Consider the following 22,891-nt stretch of genomic DNA (forward strand, 5'->3'; position numbering starts at 1 on the left):
CTGTCTAGTTCCAAGGAGAATCTCAGTGTTTACCACAACCTGTTGATCATGGGGCATACCAAACAGCCTGACGTCATACTGGTTGTGCTTGGATGCCTAATACCCATCACTTGGAGTTTCCCATTTGGCCCTGTCCTTGACCTGGATGTCACCGCCAGGGTAACTGTACACATCAATGGTAAGACTCACATTACGTAACTCGATATCACAATGTCGTGTTACGTGGCATGTACTTGGTATGTTTAATAGTTTATTTTCTTATTAAATAATATTGGTGTAAAGCTGAAGTGTGAATTTTTTACACGTAAAAAATATTTATTTCCTTTTTTTTAACCCAGTTTAATATACTTAGTATAAGTAAGCCATTTGTAGGTTGATTTTTCCCATAAGTCTAAACAGTGTAGCTGTTTGATGCTTTAAAACTCTGTTTGTATGAGCATCCAGACCCAGACTGATCTCACAGTGAAATGGCAAACAGTAGGTTGACTTTTCTTTAGCTAAAATCGGTCTGTGCTTACCAAAATTTGAAACACTGCCCCCAGTGGCCAAAGCGGTAAGTGTTGTTGGGCGTAAGGGCAAGTGTGAGCTCCATTTTCCTGGTGAAATGGCCACAGAGGGGCACCAAAAGCGAGTTGTGAAGCGAGTTGTTTTCAGCTGTACAGGCTGTAATACAGTGAAGAGGAATGCATATTTTATAGTGGAGTAAAATGTAATGTAAGAGGGGAAAATTCAACCTTTGAATCGTGCTCGTCACTGATAATGCGAACACTATTACTTCCTGGTTTCAACGCACGATCCGAACCCAGGTCTCTCCAATGCGCTTCCAGTCGCACCACAGAAAAAGGTAAACGCATTAAAATGAAGTATTGAAAAACAAATTCAAGTGGCCATTTCTCCCTGTCATCTCTACCCTTTTAGAAAGAAAGCTTGGCTTTCAAGTATGTTCTAAAGTACACAACTAGTTGGATTCCAGTCAAAAATATTATTTAACATGTCTGAATCAAACTGATTACAGTATGTTACATCATCAAAACAAATTTTTAAGGGTTAGATCAGGTAGAAAAAGTTCCTTAAGGTAGCAATAGAAGGTTACCACTTTTTTTTTAGTGTAGAAATGAAGCTAGTGCAGCAGTAAAATGCAAAAAGGCATGGATGAGCAAAGGAGTTATCTATTGTTTACATTTACATGTGTTTTGTTTTATGCTTTTACACAATACATCAGTAGGGATCTGAATAAAGTGTAGGTGGACAGTAGTAGCTGTTATTAATGAATTATGCCTGCAGTTTGTAATAAAACCCAAGGTTTCTCTACAGTGGAATGTTCTCTAGGAGTGGATTTGCCCTCAGGCTGCACTGATTAAGATAAATGTCTATAGGAATATCATGGCTTTTTTATTAAGAAGGTAATCTGCTTAATTTCAGGCAAGTGTCGTGAATGCTCAGTTTTGTCAATGTTAAATAATTACACTCACTGGGCACTTTAGTAGGAGCACTGTGGTCCTAATAAAGTGCCTAACATGGTTTTCTGCTGTTGTAGCCCATCCGCCTCAAGATTCGACATGTTGTGCATTCTGAGATGCTATTCTGCTCACTACAAATGTACAGAGGGGTTATCTGAGTTACCTAAATGGTTACCTAAAGTTTATGCATTGCACTGCTGCCACACAATTGGCTGATTAGATAATTGCATGAATAAGTAGGTGTAGAGGTGTTCCTAATAAAGTGTTAGTGTGTGTAGGTAATGTATGATAATGTCATTATTGCATACAAGCTAAATTGACATACTGCAGTCAACACAGTGACACTGTAAAAAATTACTGGGTATGTTTTGATACCTTCAAACTTATCAATTCGCGTAACGCATTCAACAGCTTTCCTTTACTGATGTAAGGTCATTAGTGGCGTAATAATATACCAAACAGCACAAGTAGATTTTTACCCATTACCAAATTTTTTTAAGTAAGCTGATTTTTTTGAGTAATCAGCGTATTGGTGTGCATGTCAACGCCCTCAATGTTGCTATGTTGGGCTGGTCGGATGCTCAAAGAAACAGAGCAAAGTTTAACCACAATGTTTACACTTTTCGGGAAATCAGCCTAGAAAGAGCTTACCAGTAGCTCTCTGTTCACATTAAACTATTAGAGAAAGCATTTTAACAGTAAAAATGACACACTTAAGCTTTAAGTTGTGATGTTGATGCTGTATAATAACACATACGATGCATTTGTGCTTGAAAGTTTAAACACATACGCTACAGATCTTGTTCATGTTATTTCTTCTCCATCATTTTATTTTTCTCCTTGCCCTGTTTGAGTCCTTGACCTATATTTGGACTCTCATGGGAAGAGAGAGAGAGATAGAGCATAAAGAGGGAGAGAGAGAAAAAGAGAAAGCATACAGGCGAATGCAGGAGCATCAGTGCTCTGTTAAATCTCTTTAAACATCACAACTGTATCTCACATTCTGGCTATTTGGATAGAATGTTAATATGTTATACCCAAAAGAGATCGTCATTTTGATGGAGGGTGTAACAAAAGGTGCTAATTTGTTTTGTTGTGGTTTGCTGTGTGTGAGTATTTGGAGTGCTCTTGCTTCTTCAGGTCACCGGGTTCATGGTTGTCTGGTTTTTGTAGTGTTTAGCAGACTTGAAGTAATGCAGAAATGAAATATGTATACATGTGTAATTCGTCTGGGGGAGCAGGAAAAGGGGAAAAGTGCATCTGGGGTCTTTTGAGAGAAGCACTTTCTCTCTGATGTTGTTATGTGTCTGTCTAGTGAAGGTCTAATTGTATTGAAGAAGTTATATGATGCATGATGGAATGCCAAAACTGGCATAATTTTGTAGCTGTTGTTGGGTTGCAAATCCCTAATGTGCTTTTATATAATCTTATTTAAGTGATGAATAAGCTTGAGGTAACAGTTTTCTGCTCTTGTAGTGAGTAAAATTGTTCCTAGTTTTAACCGTAAATGGTGGTAAAAATGCTATAGTAAAAAAAAACTTTATTTATTTACCAGAAGTTACCATAAGAAAAATTATAATATATTTAATTGGATAGTTCACCCAAAAATAAAAATCCTCTCATTATTTACTCACCCTCATGCCATTCCAAAGGTGTGTGACTTTCTTTACTCTGCAGAACACAAATTATGATTTTTAGAAGAAATTTTCAGCTCTATAGGTCCATACAAAGCAAGTGAATGGTTGCCAAAATTTTGATGCTCCAAATATCACATAAGGCAGCATAAAAGTATGATTTTACCATTTAGTTAACAGTAAAAATGTAGATCATGATTAACAAGAGAATAGGTAAACTATTGTTAAACTTACGGTGAAAAACAACAATCGGGTGTTCCCAGAAGTCCCTGCGTGACCCATCACATTTCATTATATTTTATGGGAATAGTTATGTTTCTTCTTATTTTTTATATCAGTTATGTACATTGGGTTGTTCTGTTATATTTCATGTTGTTTTATTCATGTTTATTGCATTATTTTACTGTTACATGTGTTACCCTGATGGTGTTTTATGTTTGTGAGAGTCTCTACATGTGTGTTAATACTAATGTATTATGTGTATTAAGATTTTTATAGTTCCAGAAGGTCTGTATGTCAGGTTTATATCATTTAATATGAACGATAGTGAACCATAAAATATACAAACATCAAAATCATATCTTGTAAAGCCTGAAACATGGTCACCGTATTTTTTTACGGTAAATTTCTGGCAACCACAGCTGCCGGTATTTTACCATAAATGGTGCTCAGCTGGTGTAGGCCAGTTGAAAATTGCTCTAAAACCAGCTATCAGACCAGACTGACATACCACCTTAGGCTGGGTTAAGATGTGTTTTTTCAGGCATGGTTATCCTCAATAAAATATTTCACTGGTTAGAAATGATTTTTTTTATGAATGCAATCTCTCTGATATTATTTATATAAAAGTCTTTTTAAAGAATAATCACAAAACTCAAATCACAAACTAATGGAAAAATTACAAGGTACTGAATGGGAACCCTGGCTTTTCTGCTGTACATCAGATAAATAGCCTCACAGATTGAGGTTTGTAATGTGCACTGTGTACAAAGTCAGGATGCTTTTGAGTCCAGGTAAACAAAAGCTGCAGAAAATAGCTAGATCTATATTTGCTGTTTGGACAGCTAGATTACATTTTTTGAAAACACAGAAAAGGCACTTAAAATGCACATCTAACATTTCCAAATTATGTGCGGTTTGTTTTAGACACTCTTTAAGAATGATAGCTCTTCTCTGGCACTTGTAAAGGGTAGGTTTCTTAATCCAAAACCAAAGAAACCAATCCTCTACTGGATGGGGTTTTATCTGCGTGGGGGTGGTTGTTGTCTTGGTGACAGGATTTGAGCAGTGGCATCTACTTCCTTCTTTAAGGACAGAAACAACATCAATAATAAATCCATATCTGGGGTTGCTTATGTTGCACTTGCTACAAATGATATCTTACAATATGTGAAAATTATTTAGTGTGTTTGAGACTGATTTTATTGATTGCATTGATTTGGTAGAGTACTACTTGTTTTTAGTTTTCCCACATGTGCTTACTTGACATTTAGGCCAATTTTAAAACTGTTTGGCATTGGATTACCAGCCTCCACAAATGCATTGGGGTAACTGAGGAACTGGAGCATTGATCATTGACCATCAATAATCATTATGCGCTTTGGGCAAGACAAAAGTGACTCTGACACCTAGAAACTTGTAGGTCTGAAAAAGAATAACAAAAACCAGTACAAATAAAGTAGAGTTTGGACCCCTAATGATGCATTTCAGAGCTTTTCAGATGTAGATTTCTGAAATCCAATAACTACATATACATAGGTATTGCACTAACTGCAGAGCCAAAGGCACTTTTTCTTAAAGGGATAGTTCACTCAAAAATGCAAATTCTCTAATCATTTACTCACCCTCACGCCATCCCAGATGTGTATGACTTTCTTTCTTCAGCAGAACACAAAAGAGGATTTTTAGAAAAATATCTCAGCTCTGTAGGTCCATACAATGTAAGTGAATGTTGATCAGACCTTTGTAGCTCCAAAAATCACATAAAGGAAACATAAAAGTAATCCATATGACTCCAGTGGTTAAATCCATATCTTCAGAAGCGATATAATAGGTGTGGGTGAGAAACAGAACAATAATAAAGTCCTTTAATATTAAATACTTAATTTAGATACAATTATTATTTAATTTCTAGACACAATTTACAATCATATTTAATCAAACTACACAATGATCACTCTAAGACTTTATAGATATTACAGTTTCATTCATGATTTCCTGTAAAGCTGCTTTGAAATTATGTGTGTTGTGAAAAGCGCTATACAAATAAAAATGACTTGACTTGTCTTTATTATTCTAAACCTCCACTTTAACTTTCACTTTCAGATAAGAAAGTGAAAAACACAGACCGCATGTGACTTTCAGGTGTAAAAGTGAAAGTGGAGGTTTAGAGTAAAAAAAGGACTTAAATATTGAACTGTTTGTCAATAACAAAATACTTGGTAAATGTTGATCCATGGCATTTAATATTTTGGCTTTCATCATCATTTATGTTTATCTTTCTTTAGAAAATTTGACATGAAACAATATAATACAATATAATAAAGTGTATAATAGTGCATCTAATAGTGTTTGTTGATGATTTACATTTGATGCACTATTAATGTAGTATATTGTGGTAAGATTGTTAGTGAGTGAAATATATTGTAATCCTGCCAAGTCTGACTGGGGTTGTGTAATGTTGATCACATCTGCAGCTCAGTGTTCCTCTCCCAGTGTCAGTATAGTCAGCGTGTGCTCCCTAGCAAACACGACTCTGACTGGGCACATGACCACCCAGTCTGCATGCCCGATTTTGTTTGGACCAAGGTTGGAGTGAGTCAACAGTCAATTTGCACACACACTCGCACATAAACACAGTTATATATTCATAGTCACATAATTACACTCTCATGTCAGAAGAATCGAATCTTATTGCAAGTTCATATAGATACACACATCCTTTGCACACAGTTTGCATAATTCTAGGTTGGCCCAAAGGTCATAGTTGGATATGTGGTTGAAATGTGGTTCTAGTCTTCATTCTAGAGAACAGTAAACAAACTGTACACACACTCTGTAACACAACAGGAGGCCTCGGGTGCTGTGTTGACTCTGCTCATGGATTTGTTAGTCCAGCGTGAGTCTGTTTTTATTGATAGGTACAGTTGGTACACTTACTGTAGTCCTGTAAGGCATAAGCAACCTATAGAATCCATAAATGACTGTTCTTCACATAAACAGCTCAAATTTCTGCTTGGTCGACCTTCCGTCTTACCCTAAGTTCCATGAATATTTATGCAGTGCATCATGAAAGGCTATTTGCAATCCATTTTACTTCCATAATCTGAAATATTTCTGAGTGAAACAGGATATTCAATGGGAAATGATGTGCAGTGAGATTTTATCCATCTGTAATTGATTGGATCATAAAAGTGGGGTAAAACAGCCCAAAATGGAACCAGGTGGATGGAGAAAAGGGCTTTAAAAATAAGAGGTCTTGGTGACATCAACTGAAAAGGAAAGTTGTTTCAAAGGCAGAGCTATTACATTTTGATGAAAGACTTTTTTTTATTATTTATTTAAAAATAAATGGTGCACAGATAGATTGTACAAATTAACATACATTAAGAAAGAACATTTTTATTGCATGTTGACTTTTATTGCATGAACAACAATCGGTGGGATGGCTGTGTGTGTGTGTGTGTGTGTGGCTGTGTGTGAATATTGTCCAAGGACACACTATGTGTGCCTTGGGCTCAAAGGCTTTTGTGTGATCTCTGTTTAACGTCATCACTGCACTCATCGTGAATGTGTGTGTGTGTTAGATCACAGTCACTATCTTTTTTCTATCTACACGATGAGACACAACGATTAATCACAAACACAGGATGTCGTCACTTAGCCTGAGGTCTTGAATCATGTTTGCATAACTTAATATTTTCTTTCCTGTTATGAGTAATATTTAGACTAACCTCTGGCCCTCCCATGCACACAGCAACCCTTAGGTCTGTGCCGACCTTTTCTTTGATTGATAGTTAAGATCCTCCTTGCATTGACTTCTGGGTTTAGACACTAGAGAGATATACTGCCACTCACACTAGCTCACACACTAGGTCAGTGCTGCTTGTTTTGTTCAGTTAACAGCTACTAGTGTATAGTCAATCTGTAAAAATGACATGGCATTTAGTCTTTATATATCTAAAGCTAAAATTTAAATCTCTTTAAATTTATTGCCATTTCCACTCACAAAAAAAGTACCAGAAAATACCATGGTATTACGATGATTTCTTAGTCATAGTACTACTGTAATGCTGTCTTTTTTGGACATTTCTAATCATGTTTTTCTAAGTACCTTGGAGTGCATTGTAAATACCATGGTGCATGAATTAAAAATGGTAATCATTTTGTATGGTATACATCAAAATACCATGGTATTACCATTTGATATCATCACTGTACCTTGGTATCGCCACAGTACTTTTTTGTAAGGTTAATTGCATCCAGATTTTTCTAGTTTTCAGTCCATGATTTATTATTACAGAAATAAGTAACATTGTAATTCCAACTTCTGTACTTTTAAGATATATTTAGATTTTTAAATTTTCTGATGAAAGAATGTGTGGTGCTAGTCCATGCAAAAATCACTGCAACTATGCTACTAGAGCAGGGCATTGCTATGCTGTTGCTATGGTGTTCTGAGTGTTTTCATGACATTGTTATGCAGCTTTAATGGTGTTCTGGTTGGCTGCTAGGGCATTACAAGGTGGTTGCTAGGGTGTTCTAGGTGGTTGATAGAGCATTGCTATGCGGTTGCCTGGGTGTTGCTTGGGTGTTGTTAGATGGTTACTTGGGTGTTCTAGGTGGTTTTCAGGGCATTGTTTTGTGGTTTCTGAGGCGTTCTGAATGGTTTTTAGCATGGTGCTGCTAGGGTGTTCTGGGTGGTAGCTTGGACATTAATAACTGGTTGTTAGGGGGGCCTGGGTAGCTCAGCGAGTTTGAATCCAGGGCGTGCTGAGTGCCTCCAGCCAGGTCTCCTAAGCAACCAAATTGACCCGGTTGCTAGGGAGGGTAGAGTCACATGGGGTAACCTCCTCGTGGTCGCTATAATGTGGTTCACTGTCGGTGGGGCGCGTGGTGTGTTGTGCGTGGATGCCGCGGAGAATAGCGTGAAGCCTCCATGTGCGCTATGTCTCCGCGGTAATGCGCTCAACAAGTCACGTGATAAGATGCGCAGGTTGACGGTCTCAGACGCGGAGGCAACTGAGATTTGTCCTCCGCCACCAGGATTGAAGCGAGTCACTACGCCACCACAAGGACTTAGAGAGCATTGGGAGAAAAGGGGGAGTTAGTGTGTTCTGTGTGGTTGATTGAGCATTGCTAGTTGGTTGCCTGGGTTTTGATGGGTGGTGAGTAGAATGTTGCTTGGTAGTTTCCAGGGTGTTGCAAGGTTGTTGTTAGGTGGTTGCTAGGATCCTTTGGGTTGTTGTCAGGGCATTGCTTTGTGGTTGCTAATGTGTTTTGAATTATTTTTAGCATGGTGCTATGCAGTTGCTAGGGTGTTCTGGGTGGTTGCTAGGTGCTAGGTATGATATTCTAGTCCCTATATGGCCTTCAGTGTAATCTTTTGCCTATTTTATTGTCCACCAGATGAAAATCGTAAGTCTGCTCGCATAGAAAAGTAAATGCAGACCTTTCCTTTAACAAGCCAAATAATTTGAGGGTGAGGAATAGCAATAGTATGCATACTAGTAATTGATTGTGATGTTTACCTTAGCAAGCACCAGTAAGAAGCCTCAAAACCAAAGTGATGCCAAATCCTTCCAACCTTGGATGATGGATTTGATATGTATGGATGCTGATGCAGTATTTTGACAAAGTATATGGGGGAATGGATGTTTTGACTGGTAGGAGAAGGGCATCTGAGGGGTACCATGGTTTATACGTATGTGGCCTAATACTGCCAAGTTTCATCAGTGCAGACTACCCATCTCTCAGTATGGGGGAGGAAATCTCAGCATGAATGCAGTGTGTTGTTGATGGGTAATACAAAACTGCCACTATTTGAATCTGTCTTTGTCTGTGTTTACTGTATGTCCTTAATTTAAAGAAGCTGTATGAATATTTCAGAGAGGATGGTAAAGTATATAAACAGGAAGTGTTTGAACAGAGAAGGCTTAGGAAAAATCAGTATCTTAGAAGATTACAATGGCTGTTTACATCTGGTATTAAAGCTGTAGTGTGTAATTTTTGGGATGTAAAATTATTTTTTTTAATACCAGCTTAAAGGAATAGTTCACCCAAAAATTTAAATTCTCTCTTCATTTACTCACCCTCATGCCATCCCAGATGTGTATGACTTTCTTTCTTCTGCTGAACACACACAAAGATTTCTAGAAGAATATTTCAGCTCTATAGGTCCATACAATGCTTGTCAACAAGGTCCAAAACTTCGAAGCTCAAGAAAGGCAGAATAAAAATAATCTATACGACTCCAGTGGTTAAATCCATGTCTTCAGAAGCGATATGATGTGTGGGTGAGAAACCGATCAAAATGTAAGGAGGGCTGTTTGAAAGTTTAGATTTATAGTAGACAAAAGGACTTAAAGATTGATCTGTTTCTCACCCACACCTATCATATCGCTTCTGAAGATATTCATTTAACCACTGGAGTAGTATGGATTACTTTTATGCTGCCTTTAGATGCTTTTTGAGCTCCAAAGTTTTAGATCTTAACTTGCATAATATGGACCTATAGAGCTGAAATGTTCTTCTTAAAATCTTTGTGTTCAGCAGAAGAAAGTCGTACACATCTGGGATGGCATGAGGGTGAGTAAATGATGAGAGAATTTACATTTTTTGGTTAACTATTCCTTTAAAATGCGCAGAAAGCATGCCATTTTTTTGGTTGATTTCCCCAAAATGTATAAACACTGTGGCTACTATCTGCTGTGGCTGTTTGCCCGGCCACTGGCAGATAGAGGGAGTGTTCGGAAAGCCTGTTTGAAAACAATCGTTATTTGTGCAATTCCATTTGGTGATGAAAGTAGAGCAAAAAGTACACACTTTAGCTCTATTTTTTCCCCTCTCATTCTCCTCTTCTAATTTTAGTCTTCAAGCTCTGGCCATTATTTCTGTTTCTGATTTTCATGGTCATGTTTTCTATGTACATACACATACTGAGTCAAGCACTTAGCCACTCACTTTGCTCAGGTTATGATTCACCTCTCCATTCATTCATCTCAGTTCAAAGATTTCCTAGAACAGACAAAAGAATGGAGCTATCTGGAATGAGTGTGTCTTTATGTTGTTGACACTATTTGATCATATTTGTCCCTGTTTTTCTAACTGGGAATAACTCTCTCAATCAAGTAAGAAGCCTCAAAACCAGAGTGATGCCAAATCAAGTGATGTAACTCTAAATAAAACTAAATATACAATGTGTTCTTGACAAGTAAGGTAAAAAGTATAGTGTTAAATAATAAAAAAATTACACAAGTTTAAAGTTACACATAAAGGAAAAATAAAATATTACTAAAAAACTAGAAAGAGACAAAGTATGTTGGAGATGCAGACTCAGGTCAGTTCACTCATTGGTAGACAGACACATATTGTGCTGCTATCACACAGCAGTCCTTGTATTCACCTAATAAGAAGGGCAGTTTTTTATTGTTTGTTAAATGGTCAAATGTGTTTTCCCAGATGTCTGTGTATTTTGTGCATTCTGTTGCAGCTCTGTCACAGTGTAGACACAACCTTTCTTCCTGTGGCAGCCATTGTTTCCTCTATCTGCCCATTCTATAGTGAGGTTGTTTCCACAGAGTCTGTACTTTTTCAAAGTGGCTCTCAATTTTTTTGTCTGTCACTGTGTACAGATAGTCTGCCATGGTATATTCTCTTTTTATGGTCAGATAGTATTGCATTTTACTCGGATGTTATGTTTGAGTTTCTCAATAAGTGATATAATTATGTTTTATTTGTGCTGTAATTTGGCTGTATCTAATTAGTTTAGCAGTATTGTTCTGGTCCAGGTCTCCAGTGTGATGAGGGTTAGTAGATGCTGGTGAAACATTAGAACTAAAACTCCGGACCAGCTGAGAGAGGGGATTGGTTTCTTTGCTCAACTCTTGGTTTTTCAGGGCTTTATAATAGTATGAGTGGGGGTCACTAAGTTTTATATGTTTCCAGAATTTGATTGCCTGATTTTGTATTTTTATAATTAGTGGATATTTGCCTAATTCTGCCCTGAATGCATTATTTGTTATGTGCCGTGTACTTGTAGAATATTTTGACAGAATTCTGCATGTAGGGTCTCAATTGGATGTTTTTCCCATTTGGTGAATTCTTGATTTGGATATGTCAGTGGACCCCACACCTCACTGCCATGCAGGGAAATCAACTCAATCACTGATTCAAACATTTTTAACCAAATTCTAATAGGCATCTCTATAGGACATTGTCTTTTTATGGCATAGAAGGCCCTGCGAGCTTTATCTCTCAGTTCATTCACTGCAGGGTTAAGGTTTCCAGTGGAAATGATTTTTAGTCCTAGATAATTGTAGTGTGATGAGTGTGTTATTTGGTTATTTCCTAATGTGAATTTTCGTTGCATTCCCTAGGATCTGGATCCTTTCTGGAAGGTCCTGATTTTAGTTTTATTGAGGTTCCTATCTCTCTCTTTATCTCTCTCTCTCTCTCTCTCTCTCTCTCTCTCTCTCTCTGTTTGTAGGCCTCTTGGGCTGTAATCATTTCCAGGGGGCTGCAGTGAACTACAGCACTCTGTTGTTGGAGGATGGTCAAGGGTTACTGTATGTAGGGGCCAGAGAAGCCATTTACGCACTGGATACTTCTAATATCTCTGCCACCAATAGCACTCTTTCTGTGAGTTTTTCCTTTTTAAACTTGCCTAAAATATATTTAAATATGTATCATTCCTCTGATGCAGCTTGGCTGATAATATTTGTTGTACCTGTTGTTCATATCTGTATAACAGTTGGATTGGGCAGCATCTGCTGAACAGAAGAGACAGTGCCTGAGCAAAGGAAAGAACAATCAGGTATTGTCATTCTTGCTGTATAAGATATCCTCACCTAAAGCTTTTGGAACCGTTAATAAATGCCAGCAGTAAATGAAAATCTATTAAAGCCTCTGAGGTATTTAGTGTGGTGAGCAACATAGAAATTAATGTCAACATGAATTTAAATGGACCCTATTTACTTCATACACGGTCTTGTTCTTATCGTGCATGAATCATTTGTGCATTTTGATTCAAATGTAATTTTTAAAGGGATAGTTCACCCAAAAATGAAAATTCTCTCATAATTTACTCACCCTCATGCCATCCCAGATGTGTATGACTTTCTTTCTTATGCTGGACACAAATAAAGATTTTTAGAAGAATATCTCAGCTCTGTAGGCGCATACAATGCAAGTGAATGGTGGCCAGAATTTTGAATCTCCAAAAATTACATAAAGCCATCATAAATATAATCCATAAGACTCTAGTGGTTAAATCCATATCTTCTGAAGCAATATGATAGGTGTGAGTGAAAAACAGATTAATATTTAAGTCCTTTTTTTTACTATAAATTTCCGCCTTTGACCAGCCTCACTAGTAGGTGACGATATGCATGAAGAATGTGAATCGCCAAAAACAAAAGAAGAATGTGGAAGTGGAAGTGGAGATTTAAAGTAAACAAGGACATCAATTTTGATCAGTTTCTCACCCACACCTATCATATCTCTTCTGAATACATGGATTTAACCACTGGAGTTGTATGGATTACTTTTATATTTCCTTTATGTGATATTTGGAGATTCAAAGTTCTGGCCACCATTCACTTGCATTGTATGAACCTATAAAGCTGAGCATTCTGTATTTCAATCATATATATATATATATATATATATATATATATATATATATATATATATATATATATATATACTGTATATGTTCACATGCATTTTACAAAATATTTACATTTCAGTGTAGTCTCGTAGTTTTGTGTTTCAAAATCATTTATTTTCTTTTTTCTTTTTTTACCATAGACGGAATGTTACAATCATGTGAGATTCCTGGACAGATATAATGACACTCACCTGTACACCTGTGGGACTCATGCCTTCAGACCACGCTGTGCCTACATAGTGAGACATATACCTCTCTCATTCTCTCTCCATCATTTAGCAAAGAAATTGTGATCATGAGTGTTTTATGGCTTATTATCAAAAAAAGCATGGTGCTTTAATATCTCTTTGTCTTTGTTAGGATGTGGCACGCTTCACCTTTGTGCGTTTTGAGGAGGGAAAAGAGAAATGTCCTTATGATCCTACAAAGGGCTTCACTGGATTTATAATTGGTAACTAGCATAAGGGTTAACAGATTGAAATGCATTTTGTTTTGTCAACTGACCAGCTAGGCACCCTGAATTTTAAGTGAAAAATAATTTAAAGCTGAGTTGTGTCATTTTTTTAAATGTGTCTTTTGATACTTTCTCCTATCCTAGCTAAATACGCAGGGACAATTAAATAAGCCATTGGTACTAGATTGATTTACAAGTGCAAATACTGTAGCTCTGTGATGCGATCAAAACATTGCTCAGTTTGTTTGAGCATCCTAACTAGCCTGACATACTGACCACATTTACATGTACTTAAGAAAATGGCTTATTCCAGGGTTTTTTTCAGGTGGTGTTCTGAAACGTCATGTAAAGTAGAATGCGGATTTCCTTACATCGCTAAAGGGATTAAGAGAAAGCGATTTAACACACCTAGGTTTCTCTCAGAAAACACGGCTTAATGTGGCCATGTAAGCAATTTCTGGGAGTACAGTGCGAAAAGCACATAGACTGTAAACTATACCCATTTATACACATGAATGTAAAACATTGACTGTCCCTAACTTCCGGGTATATGCGCTGGTTCATTGGGGGAATTCCAGAGTTTTACGTAAGAGGGAAACCCCACTCTTGCAGCGCAATTCTACTGCAGGTCATGATAGAAAATGAAGGAAACAAACACAGCAACAACTCTGGAATAAAGTGAAACAACGGAGAATAAAATAGCTAAGTCTTCCTCGGATCCATTGTTTGTTATCCATTGCTGTGGAGAAAGCTGCTTACTGACCGAGCCATGTGTATACAGGAGTAAAGAGTACACTGCTTATACAATGCATGTAAACCGAAACGCAGTTTTCTTGCAATAAGCCGCTTTCTGGTGTCCATGTAAACGTAGTCAGTGTTTCAGACTGTAGCAATATTAGCTCAACCAATGCTGTGAATTTGGGGCAGGACTATATACAGTGGTGGAAAAGATTACTGATTTTTTTACTTAAGTAAAAGTACTCCTATTGAAGAAATAATTCACTTGAGTAGACGTAGAAGTACTGAGAAATATTATGACTCAAGTAAAAGTAAATAAGTAGTTTGTCAAAAAAATACTCAAGTAATTACATTACAAGTTACTTTATGAAAATTATATTATATATAGGATATACGCTTCCATTTTTAGAGCACAATGACATTTTTGTTCTTGAAAGAAATTGATGCTTTCACCCAGGATGCATTAAATTGATCAAAAATACTGCCAAAATCATTAATTGCAAATTATTATTATGGTTTGAAATAATTATTTTAAGTGGTATTTATTAAATTTTTTTCTTTACCCGTGATGGCAAACATGTACTGTCACCTATTCCTTGTAGTGACAGGGCAGAAAGTCTTGGAGAAGCTAGAGAAGAAAGGACACCGGTGGCAGTTAATACAAGCTGCTGTGCTCATGATGCTGTGCCCTGCAGGCTTCCGTACTGCCGCACACAGCACGTTTTAGTTTATAAACTGATTTAGCGCTTATAACTTTCTTCTTCCCAAAAATTCAGAAATATTATGTATTTTTTTGTACTTTGTAATTGTGGTGAAAAACAACTGTAGCGAAGTTGAATACTTAATTTTTAATCAACTCAAGTAAAAGTAAAAGTACTATTATTTATTTATACTTAAAGTAGAAAAATGTGAAAAATGTACTCAAGTACTGTAATGAGAGTAGTTGTAATTCGTTACTTTCCATCTCTGATTAAATAATTGGCCAACCATTGGGAAATGGGGGAGTGTTTGGAAAAACCTTCAGCTTTAAGTTAATACATAATTATTTTACAACTTGCATTGCTTACAATTTACAATTTGACTTCACAGATGGTGAGATGTACTCTGCTTCCCAGTACGAGTTTCGTTGTACACCTGATATTAGACGCAACTTTCCCTTCCCCAACTTGAGGACGGACGATTCTCCAACAAGATGGCTTCTGGGTAGTATAGCCATATTTTTCAAAATAGCAAGAAAAACTAGATTTTTACATTTGCTGAAGAAAATGTGAATGGTGCTTGCTCCAGGGTCAGGATGTTGTAGGTGGTTACCAGAGCATTGTTATGGAATTGCTAAGGTGTTCTGAGTTGTTTTTAGAGCATTACAATTCGGCTTCCAGGGTGTTCTGGATGGTTGCTAGGTGGTCAAAAGAACCCTCCCCCAAAATCTCTATGTAATTCTGTTATGATATTGTTTCTTCTCAATAAAAAAGAAAGAAATATGATTAGAAGGAACAGAACATCCCAAAAGACTCACAATATTTTAATCAATAACCATTGTACTTTTAAACTTCTCACGGACACAATAATATCTGTATGGCTCATAATTGGTCCATTGTGGTGTGGGCAGCTCTAATGCTGATGTTCTCTCCTGCAGAGGCAGATTTTGTCGGCTCAGCGTTACTGAGAGAGAGCGCCAACAGCTCTATCGGGGATGATGACAAACTCTACTTCTTCTTCACAGAGAGGAACACAGAACCAACTGCTTACTCCAGCCAGACCAGAGTGGCCAGGGTGGTCCGTGTATGTAAGGTAGGAATAGGGTGATAAGGAATGTATGATGTGGAAGTGTTAACAAATCACCATTATTTCACTAGTTATATCATTAACAAGTTGGATCTCCTCTTATATATTTTGCATAAAGAAATTGAAGCCCTTTTAGGACCATTATGATGCTCTGTGATTATATTCATGACAAATAAACACATTTTCCCCTAACATTTGCAAAGTCATAATGAGCCTGGCCATTTAATTTTTTTACGTTTCGTAATTGTAGTGTTATTCTGTAATTTTGTTAATCTAATGGCGATTCTCATTACTGTAATACAGTACTTTTTTATTTTATTACAGTAAAAATACTGTAATACAATGTTTTTATTAGGGGTGGTAAAAACATAGATTTTCCGATCTTCATTTGAACTACTTCGATATCGATTCTTAAATCCCAAGATTGAACTTTTACTCTCTGCGCAACTCTACTACAATGAGAGGAAATCTCTCACATTTGCCACCAAATTTCACTCAATGCGACTAAAATGTATATATTTGGCAACTGCTGGTAAATGTTTAGATTTCACTCACCAGTGATTGTGTTGAATATAGTGGTGGAGTGTTCAGCAGCGAGATCCTTCCATAGCATGTTGAGAGTAAATTTGTTCCGTGTACTGTTTGTCTGAAGACGAGATCCACGCAACCCATGTCATTGAATAATGTCTCTTTTAAAACCCTTTCTGTTCTCTACAGTCAGTTGTTGATCAAAACCAACAAAAAATAAACATTTTATTCTAATCATGCATAGCACGGTTGAGGTAAAGCCATTCAAGTCCTCTCTCATTTATAAGCGCTCATTTACAGACACTATTTACAGAAATGCTGGTTTTCTTAAAGAGATAGTATCGGTTTTTAGCACAACAAATCAATGTAAATACCTGTAATCAATCTAAATGTAAATACTTGTAAATAGTACAAATTATGCAATAAAACAATAAACATGTAACAAAAAATTATATATGCAATATAATATCATATTTATTTATTGAATACATGGATTTATTCATTTTTAAAAAGCTAAAATGGGACCAAAATGATGAAAAACTAATAAAATATAATTAGTAAAATTTATATTTTCATAATGTACCTAGTTAGAAGGTCCCCATTATAATTAACAGCATTAGCTGGGAGAGAATTGTAAGCAAATGTAAACAAAAGGGCCATTATAACTGAAATATACCCATATGAATCGGTGAAAAAAAAAAATCGAATCGAGAGCTTGTGAATCGGAATCAGATCGAATCGGGAAATCTGTATGAGTACCCAGCCATAGTTTTTATATTTATTTAAAAGAGCATAAAAATATATTATCTCTCTTGTCTACTACTTTTCTGCAGTTAAACTTCTACTATAGCTTTTGTACAGTAGTTGTAGTCTTGAAACTTGGTGTTGTGGTACTTGTGTTAATATTTTTAGGTCATGTATGTTAAATTGTTTGTGATTGTTTTGGATAAAAGTGTTAATGATTAAACGTAAATGCATAAATTAAAGGCAAAGCAAAAAAACAATACCATTATGTATTAATACATGACAATTTAAATTACACACACACACACATATATATATATATATATATATATATATATATATGTAGTGTATATATATATATATATATATATATATATATGTGTGTATATATATATATATATATATATATATATATGTATATATATATATATATATATATAAATAATGTTTTTTTGTTTTTTGTTTTTCCAGTATGCTAATAAGAATTGTGAGGGGTGTTTAAGAAATAGAATTAGAAATAGAACTCATATACCCCCCCCCCCCTTGTTCTTGACAAAAGGAAAAACAAAAGGACACGTTCTTGATGATAGGTTTTGTGTGATTCAGCCAACAGCAGTCCATCAAAACTGACTAAAAATAGTCCATGAAGCTCCTGAATGGTACAGCTAATCGTGTTGTATCTCTGTGTACACACTGTGAATAGCATTTCATGCTGTAAGTGTACTGCCCTATGAACTGTGGTATAAATAGAAGGCTTATGTTTGTGTGTGTTCCAAAGTTTGTGCATTTGGAAACATTTGTTAAATTGCACAATAACAAGGAAGTTTTTTGCCCATAAGTACAATTCAGATGAGCTGAAATTATTCAGAGCTTTGTGAACTTGTGACTGTGCCTGCCTTCTGTTCACCATGTTCCTGGAGATTCTGTGATTTGCCACTGTTGTTGGGCAGATAAAACCCCACTCCCCAAACTTTCTCTCTCTCTTTCTCCTACACATACTCTCCCACCTGCATTATCTCACTTATTGTCTTCATTGTGCTTGAATGAACCACCCATCATTTTTACTTCACTGTTACAGTATATCTTCATTACTTCATGCCTGCATTCACTCTGCAGCTGAGACCTCACGGCTCTGGGAAGCAGGTCAGGTCCCCTTCTGGTTGACTTACTGAGTTACAAGAAAGAGTAGTCCAAAGTAGGCCACACTAGACACACATATCCATATGCGCAAGCACACACATGGACTCATTCACATAAACACACTTGTGCACATATAGTACACAAGTCCAATAGAAGTATTCATGAAAAAAATCATGATTTTATTGCTGTTTAGGTGGTGCTTTTATGGTTGCACCATTGCCATTTTTATTAATGAGATATTTTACTACAGAATGCACATTTGTACACATGAGTATACAGTACATTTACATTGTTTTTCTATGGACATTATTTCATTCTTCATTGGAATACACTTTAAGGAATAGTTCACCCAAAAATTTTAATTCTCTCATCATTGTCAAAACAACCTTGAGCTGAACACGCTCAAAACGGTGGAGATCATTGTGGACTTTTGGAGAAACACCCCAACACTGACCCCCCTCACCATTCTAAACAGCACTGTGGCAGCAGTGGAGTCATTCAGGTTCCTGGGCACTACCATCTCACAGGATCTGAAGTGGGAGACCCACATTGACTCCACTGTGAAAAAAGCCCAGCAGAGGTTGTACTTCCTTCGCCAGCTGAGGAAATTTAATCTGCCACAGGCGCTGCTGATACAGTTTTACTCAGCAGTCATTGAGTCTGTCTTCTGCACTTCAATAACTATCTGGTTTGGTTCAGCTACGAAATCAGACATCAGAAGACTACAAAGGACAGTTCGGACTGCTGAGAGGATTATTGGTTGCCCCCTGCCCCACCCTTCAAGAACTATACACTTCCAGAGTGAGGAAAAAAGCTGCAAAAATCACTCTGGACCCCACTCACCCTGCCCACTACATTTTTGAACTGTTGCCTTCTGGCCGACACTTCAGAGCTCTGAGCACCAGAACCGTCAGGCACAGGAACAGTATTTTCCCTCAGGCTGTCCATCTCATGAACAGTTCAATTGCCCCATTGAGCAATAACTATGTGCAATACACAGTTTAGTCTTTTTTATATTTATCCAACACATCCAACCTCTTCTGCCATTTCATTCCTCAAAAAAAAAAAAAAAAAAAAACATTTGCACTGTACATAACAGATTTGTTTTTGCATTGTACGTAACAGATTGTATTAGATTTGCACTACCCATGTGTATGTGTGTATGTATGTATGTGTGTGTCTGAACGTATGTGTATAATTAGTTTTATTTTTTATTTTTTAATATTATCTGTGTCTTGCTGCTGTTTTTGTGTTGTTTTTGTATTGTTGTACACTGGAAGCTCCTGTCACCAAGACAAATTCCTTGTATGTGTAAGCATACTTGGCAATAAAGCTGATTCTGATTCTGATTTACTCACCCTTTTGCTATCCCAAATGTGTATGACTTCCTTTCTTCTGCAGAACATGAACAAATATTTTTAGAAGAATATCTCAGCTCTTTATGTCCAAACAATGCATGAATGAAGCTCCAAAACTTTGAAGCTCAAAAAGCACAAAAATGTATCATAAAAGTAATCCATATGACTCCAGTGGTTTAATCAATGTCTTTTGAAACGATTCAAATGTAACTTCTTATTCACTGTACATCTTGCCATTGCAGTCTCAACAAAGGGACTGCAGATGTCAAGATTTGTAGTGAACATGGAGTTATATTTTGGTTTGTTCTTATCCAACCTTCATTTGAGTTCAGCAGATCAAAGTCATACACATCTGGGATGGTATATGGGTGAGTAAATGATGGGAGAATTTTCATTTTTGGGTGAACTATTCCTTTAAATAATCAAAATGTTCATGGGGGGCCAGGACCATATCCTTGCAGTGCTTGTGGATTTGGTGAAGGTCAGAGTGCAAAGAGACAGTGGAAATTACTGGCTGAAATCACCAGTTTCGGTTTGATTGGCTGTCTTGACGCAACTTCCTGTAGTAAGACACACTTTTTTTTAAATGTCAGAAAATGAAAATTCAGTTATCATTTATTTACTCTCATGTTGTTCCAAACCCAATTGGCTTTCTTTCAAAATTAGATGTGTAAGTCAAGAAATCGTTGAAAAGAGTATTTTGAGACACTTAACTAATTAAATTAATTTAAATATCCACAAGCAAAAATGGTTTGCCAGATGACACTCCCATATTAGTAAAAGATCATTTGACTTGATCTGCATCACACTGACTTGAAATTCGCATGTGTGATGCATATCTACATAATCAAAATCAGACATTTAAACTAAAAATGTCACATCCCATCATAATGGAAGCTGGAGTGATATTACTTTCAGTATTTGTTCATATTTTTACCGCTGCCTTAGTGTGACTCACGTCCCTTAGGAGAAAGCTTTCAAAGAGCTACAGACTACTTGTGATACATATTGACACTGGCGGCCAAAAGTTTGGAATAATGTACAGATTTTGCTGTTTCGGAAGGATATTGGTACTTGAATTCACCAAAGTGGCATTCAACTGATCACAAAGTATAGTCAGGACATTACTGATGTAAAAAACAGCACCATCACTATTTGAAAAAAGTAATTTTTGATCAAATCTAGACAGGCCCCATTTCCAGCAGCTATCACTCCAACACCTTATCCTTGAATAATCATGCTAAATTGCTAATTTGGTACAAGAAAATCACTTGCCATTATATCAAACACAGTTGAAAGCTGTTTGGTTTGATAAATTAAGCTTTGTCTTCGTGTTTGTTTTTGAGTTGCAATATGCAGTATGCAATAGACTGGCATGTCGTAAGGTCAATATTAGGTCAAAAATTACAAAAAAGAAAACGTTTTCTCTAGAAACTCGTCAGTCAATCATTGTTTTGAGGAATGAAGGCTATACAATGCTTGAAATTGCCAAAAAAAACTGAAGATTTCATTCTAAGGTGTACACTACAGTCTTCAAAGACAAAGGACAACTGGCTCTAACAAGGACAGAGAGATGTCTAGATGTACAACTAAACAAGAGGATAAGTACATCAGAGTCTCTAGTTTGAGAAATAGACGCCTCACATGTCCTCAGCTGACAGCTTCATTGAATTCTACTCGCTCAACACCAGTTTCATGTACAACAGTAAAGAGAAGACTCAGGGGTGCAGGCCTTATAGGAAGAATTGCAAAGAAAAAGACTTTTGAAACAGAAAAACAAAAAGAAAAGGTTAGAGTGGGCAAAGAAACACAGACATTGGACAACAGATAATTGGAAAAGGGTGTTATGGATCTTAACCCCATTGAGCTTTTGTGGGATCAGCTAGACTATAAGGTGCGTGAGAAGTGCCCGACAAGACAGCCACATCTATGGCAAGTGCTACAGGAAGCGTGGGGTGAAATGTCACCTGAGTATCTGGACAAACTGACAGCTAGAATGCCAAGGATCTGCAAAGCTGTCATTGCTGCACGTGGAGGATTTTTTGATGAGAACTCTTTGAAGTAGTTTAAGAAGTTCTGAACATTTTTTTCAAATTGTAATAGTAATTTTTCACGTTATTAATGTCCTGACTATACACTGTGATCAATTGAATGCCACTTTGCTCCATAAGAGCAAAATCTGTACATTATTCCAAACTTTTGGCCACCAGTTTATATTTTATTGTTCCTTCCACCCTATTGAGTTAGAAAAGTAGTCATACATTTGTATATAATATACTGTCCATCTCTTTCTCATTCACAGGGGGATATTGGGGGTCAAAGGACTCTACAGAGGAAGTGGACATCCTTTCTCAAGGCCAGGCTGGTGTGTTCCATTCCTGATTATGAGCTTCAGTTCAACATCCTGCACAGCGTTTATGTCGTTGAGGGGGCCAGCGTACAAGACAGTGTCTTTTATGCCGTTTTTGGACTTGAGTGGTAAGAAAATTAACTGAAGTGATACTTACGTGAGATTTGATGGTAACACTTAAAAATAAAGTTTTCATAAGGTATTCATTAATATTAAAGGAATATTCAGGGTTTGCATTTGACAGAATCTGTGGCATAATGTTGATTACCACTCAAAATAATTTTGACTTGTCTCTCCTTTTCTTTAAAAAAGCAAAAATCTGGGTTACAGTGAGGCACTTACAATGGAAGTGAATGGGGCCAATTTTTGGAGGGTTTAAAGGCAGAAATTTGAAGCTTGTAATTTTTATAAAAGCACTTAAATTAATTTGTCTGTTAAAACTCATGTATTATTTGAGCTGTGAAGTTGTTTATATTGTTGTTTTTACGGTCGTTTTAGGGTTTATAGTGTTACATTGTTTGTGCCAACAAAGTTGTAAAATTTTATTTAACTTTACACAGAAAAAGGTAGTAAGTGATTTTATCACACTAAAATCACATTAACATGCATAATGTTTAGGTCTTGTGGCTATACTTTTGAAACAGTGAGTATTTTAACATTTACAGATTGGCCCCCATTCACATCCATTGTAAGTGTCTCACTGTAACCCAGATTTTGCTTTTATTTAAAGAAATGCATTTTTGTGGTAATCAACATTATACCACAAATGCTGTCAATTGAGCTCTACTTGTTTTGAACCCAGAATATTCCT

At 36.5% G+C, this 22,891-nt stretch overlaps 1 protein-coding gene across 1 annotated transcript in view; it reads left to right on the top strand.

Moving 5' to 3' along the window:
• The window catches only part of LOC127427443 (semaphorin-4G-like), a 32,471-nt gene continuing 9,580 nt past the window's right edge, over window positions 1-22,891 (top strand). Inside the window, exons 1-8 of the mRNA XM_051675054.1 lie at window positions 1-178; window positions 11,802-11,953; window positions 12,066-12,128; window positions 13,124-13,222; window positions 13,344-13,434; window positions 15,265-15,378; window positions 15,812-15,966; window positions 22,033-22,208. Of these exons, the coding sequence (XP_051531014.1) occupies window positions 49-178; window positions 11,802-11,953; window positions 12,066-12,128; window positions 13,124-13,222; window positions 13,344-13,434; window positions 15,265-15,378; window positions 15,812-15,966; window positions 22,033-22,208 (980 nt within the window). The 5' untranslated portion in view covers window positions 1-48. The remainder of the gene's footprint in view (window positions 179-11,801; window positions 11,954-12,065; window positions 12,129-13,123; window positions 13,223-13,343; window positions 13,435-15,264; window positions 15,379-15,811; window positions 15,967-22,032; window positions 22,209-22,891) is intronic.

This window comes from Myxocyprinus asiaticus, chromosome 36 (assembly GCF_019703515.2).
Source record: "Myxocyprinus asiaticus isolate MX2 ecotype Aquarium Trade chromosome 36, UBuf_Myxa_2, whole genome shotgun sequence".
Classification (NCBI taxonomy): Eukaryota; Metazoa; Chordata; class Actinopteri; order Cypriniformes; family Catostomidae; genus Myxocyprinus; species Myxocyprinus asiaticus.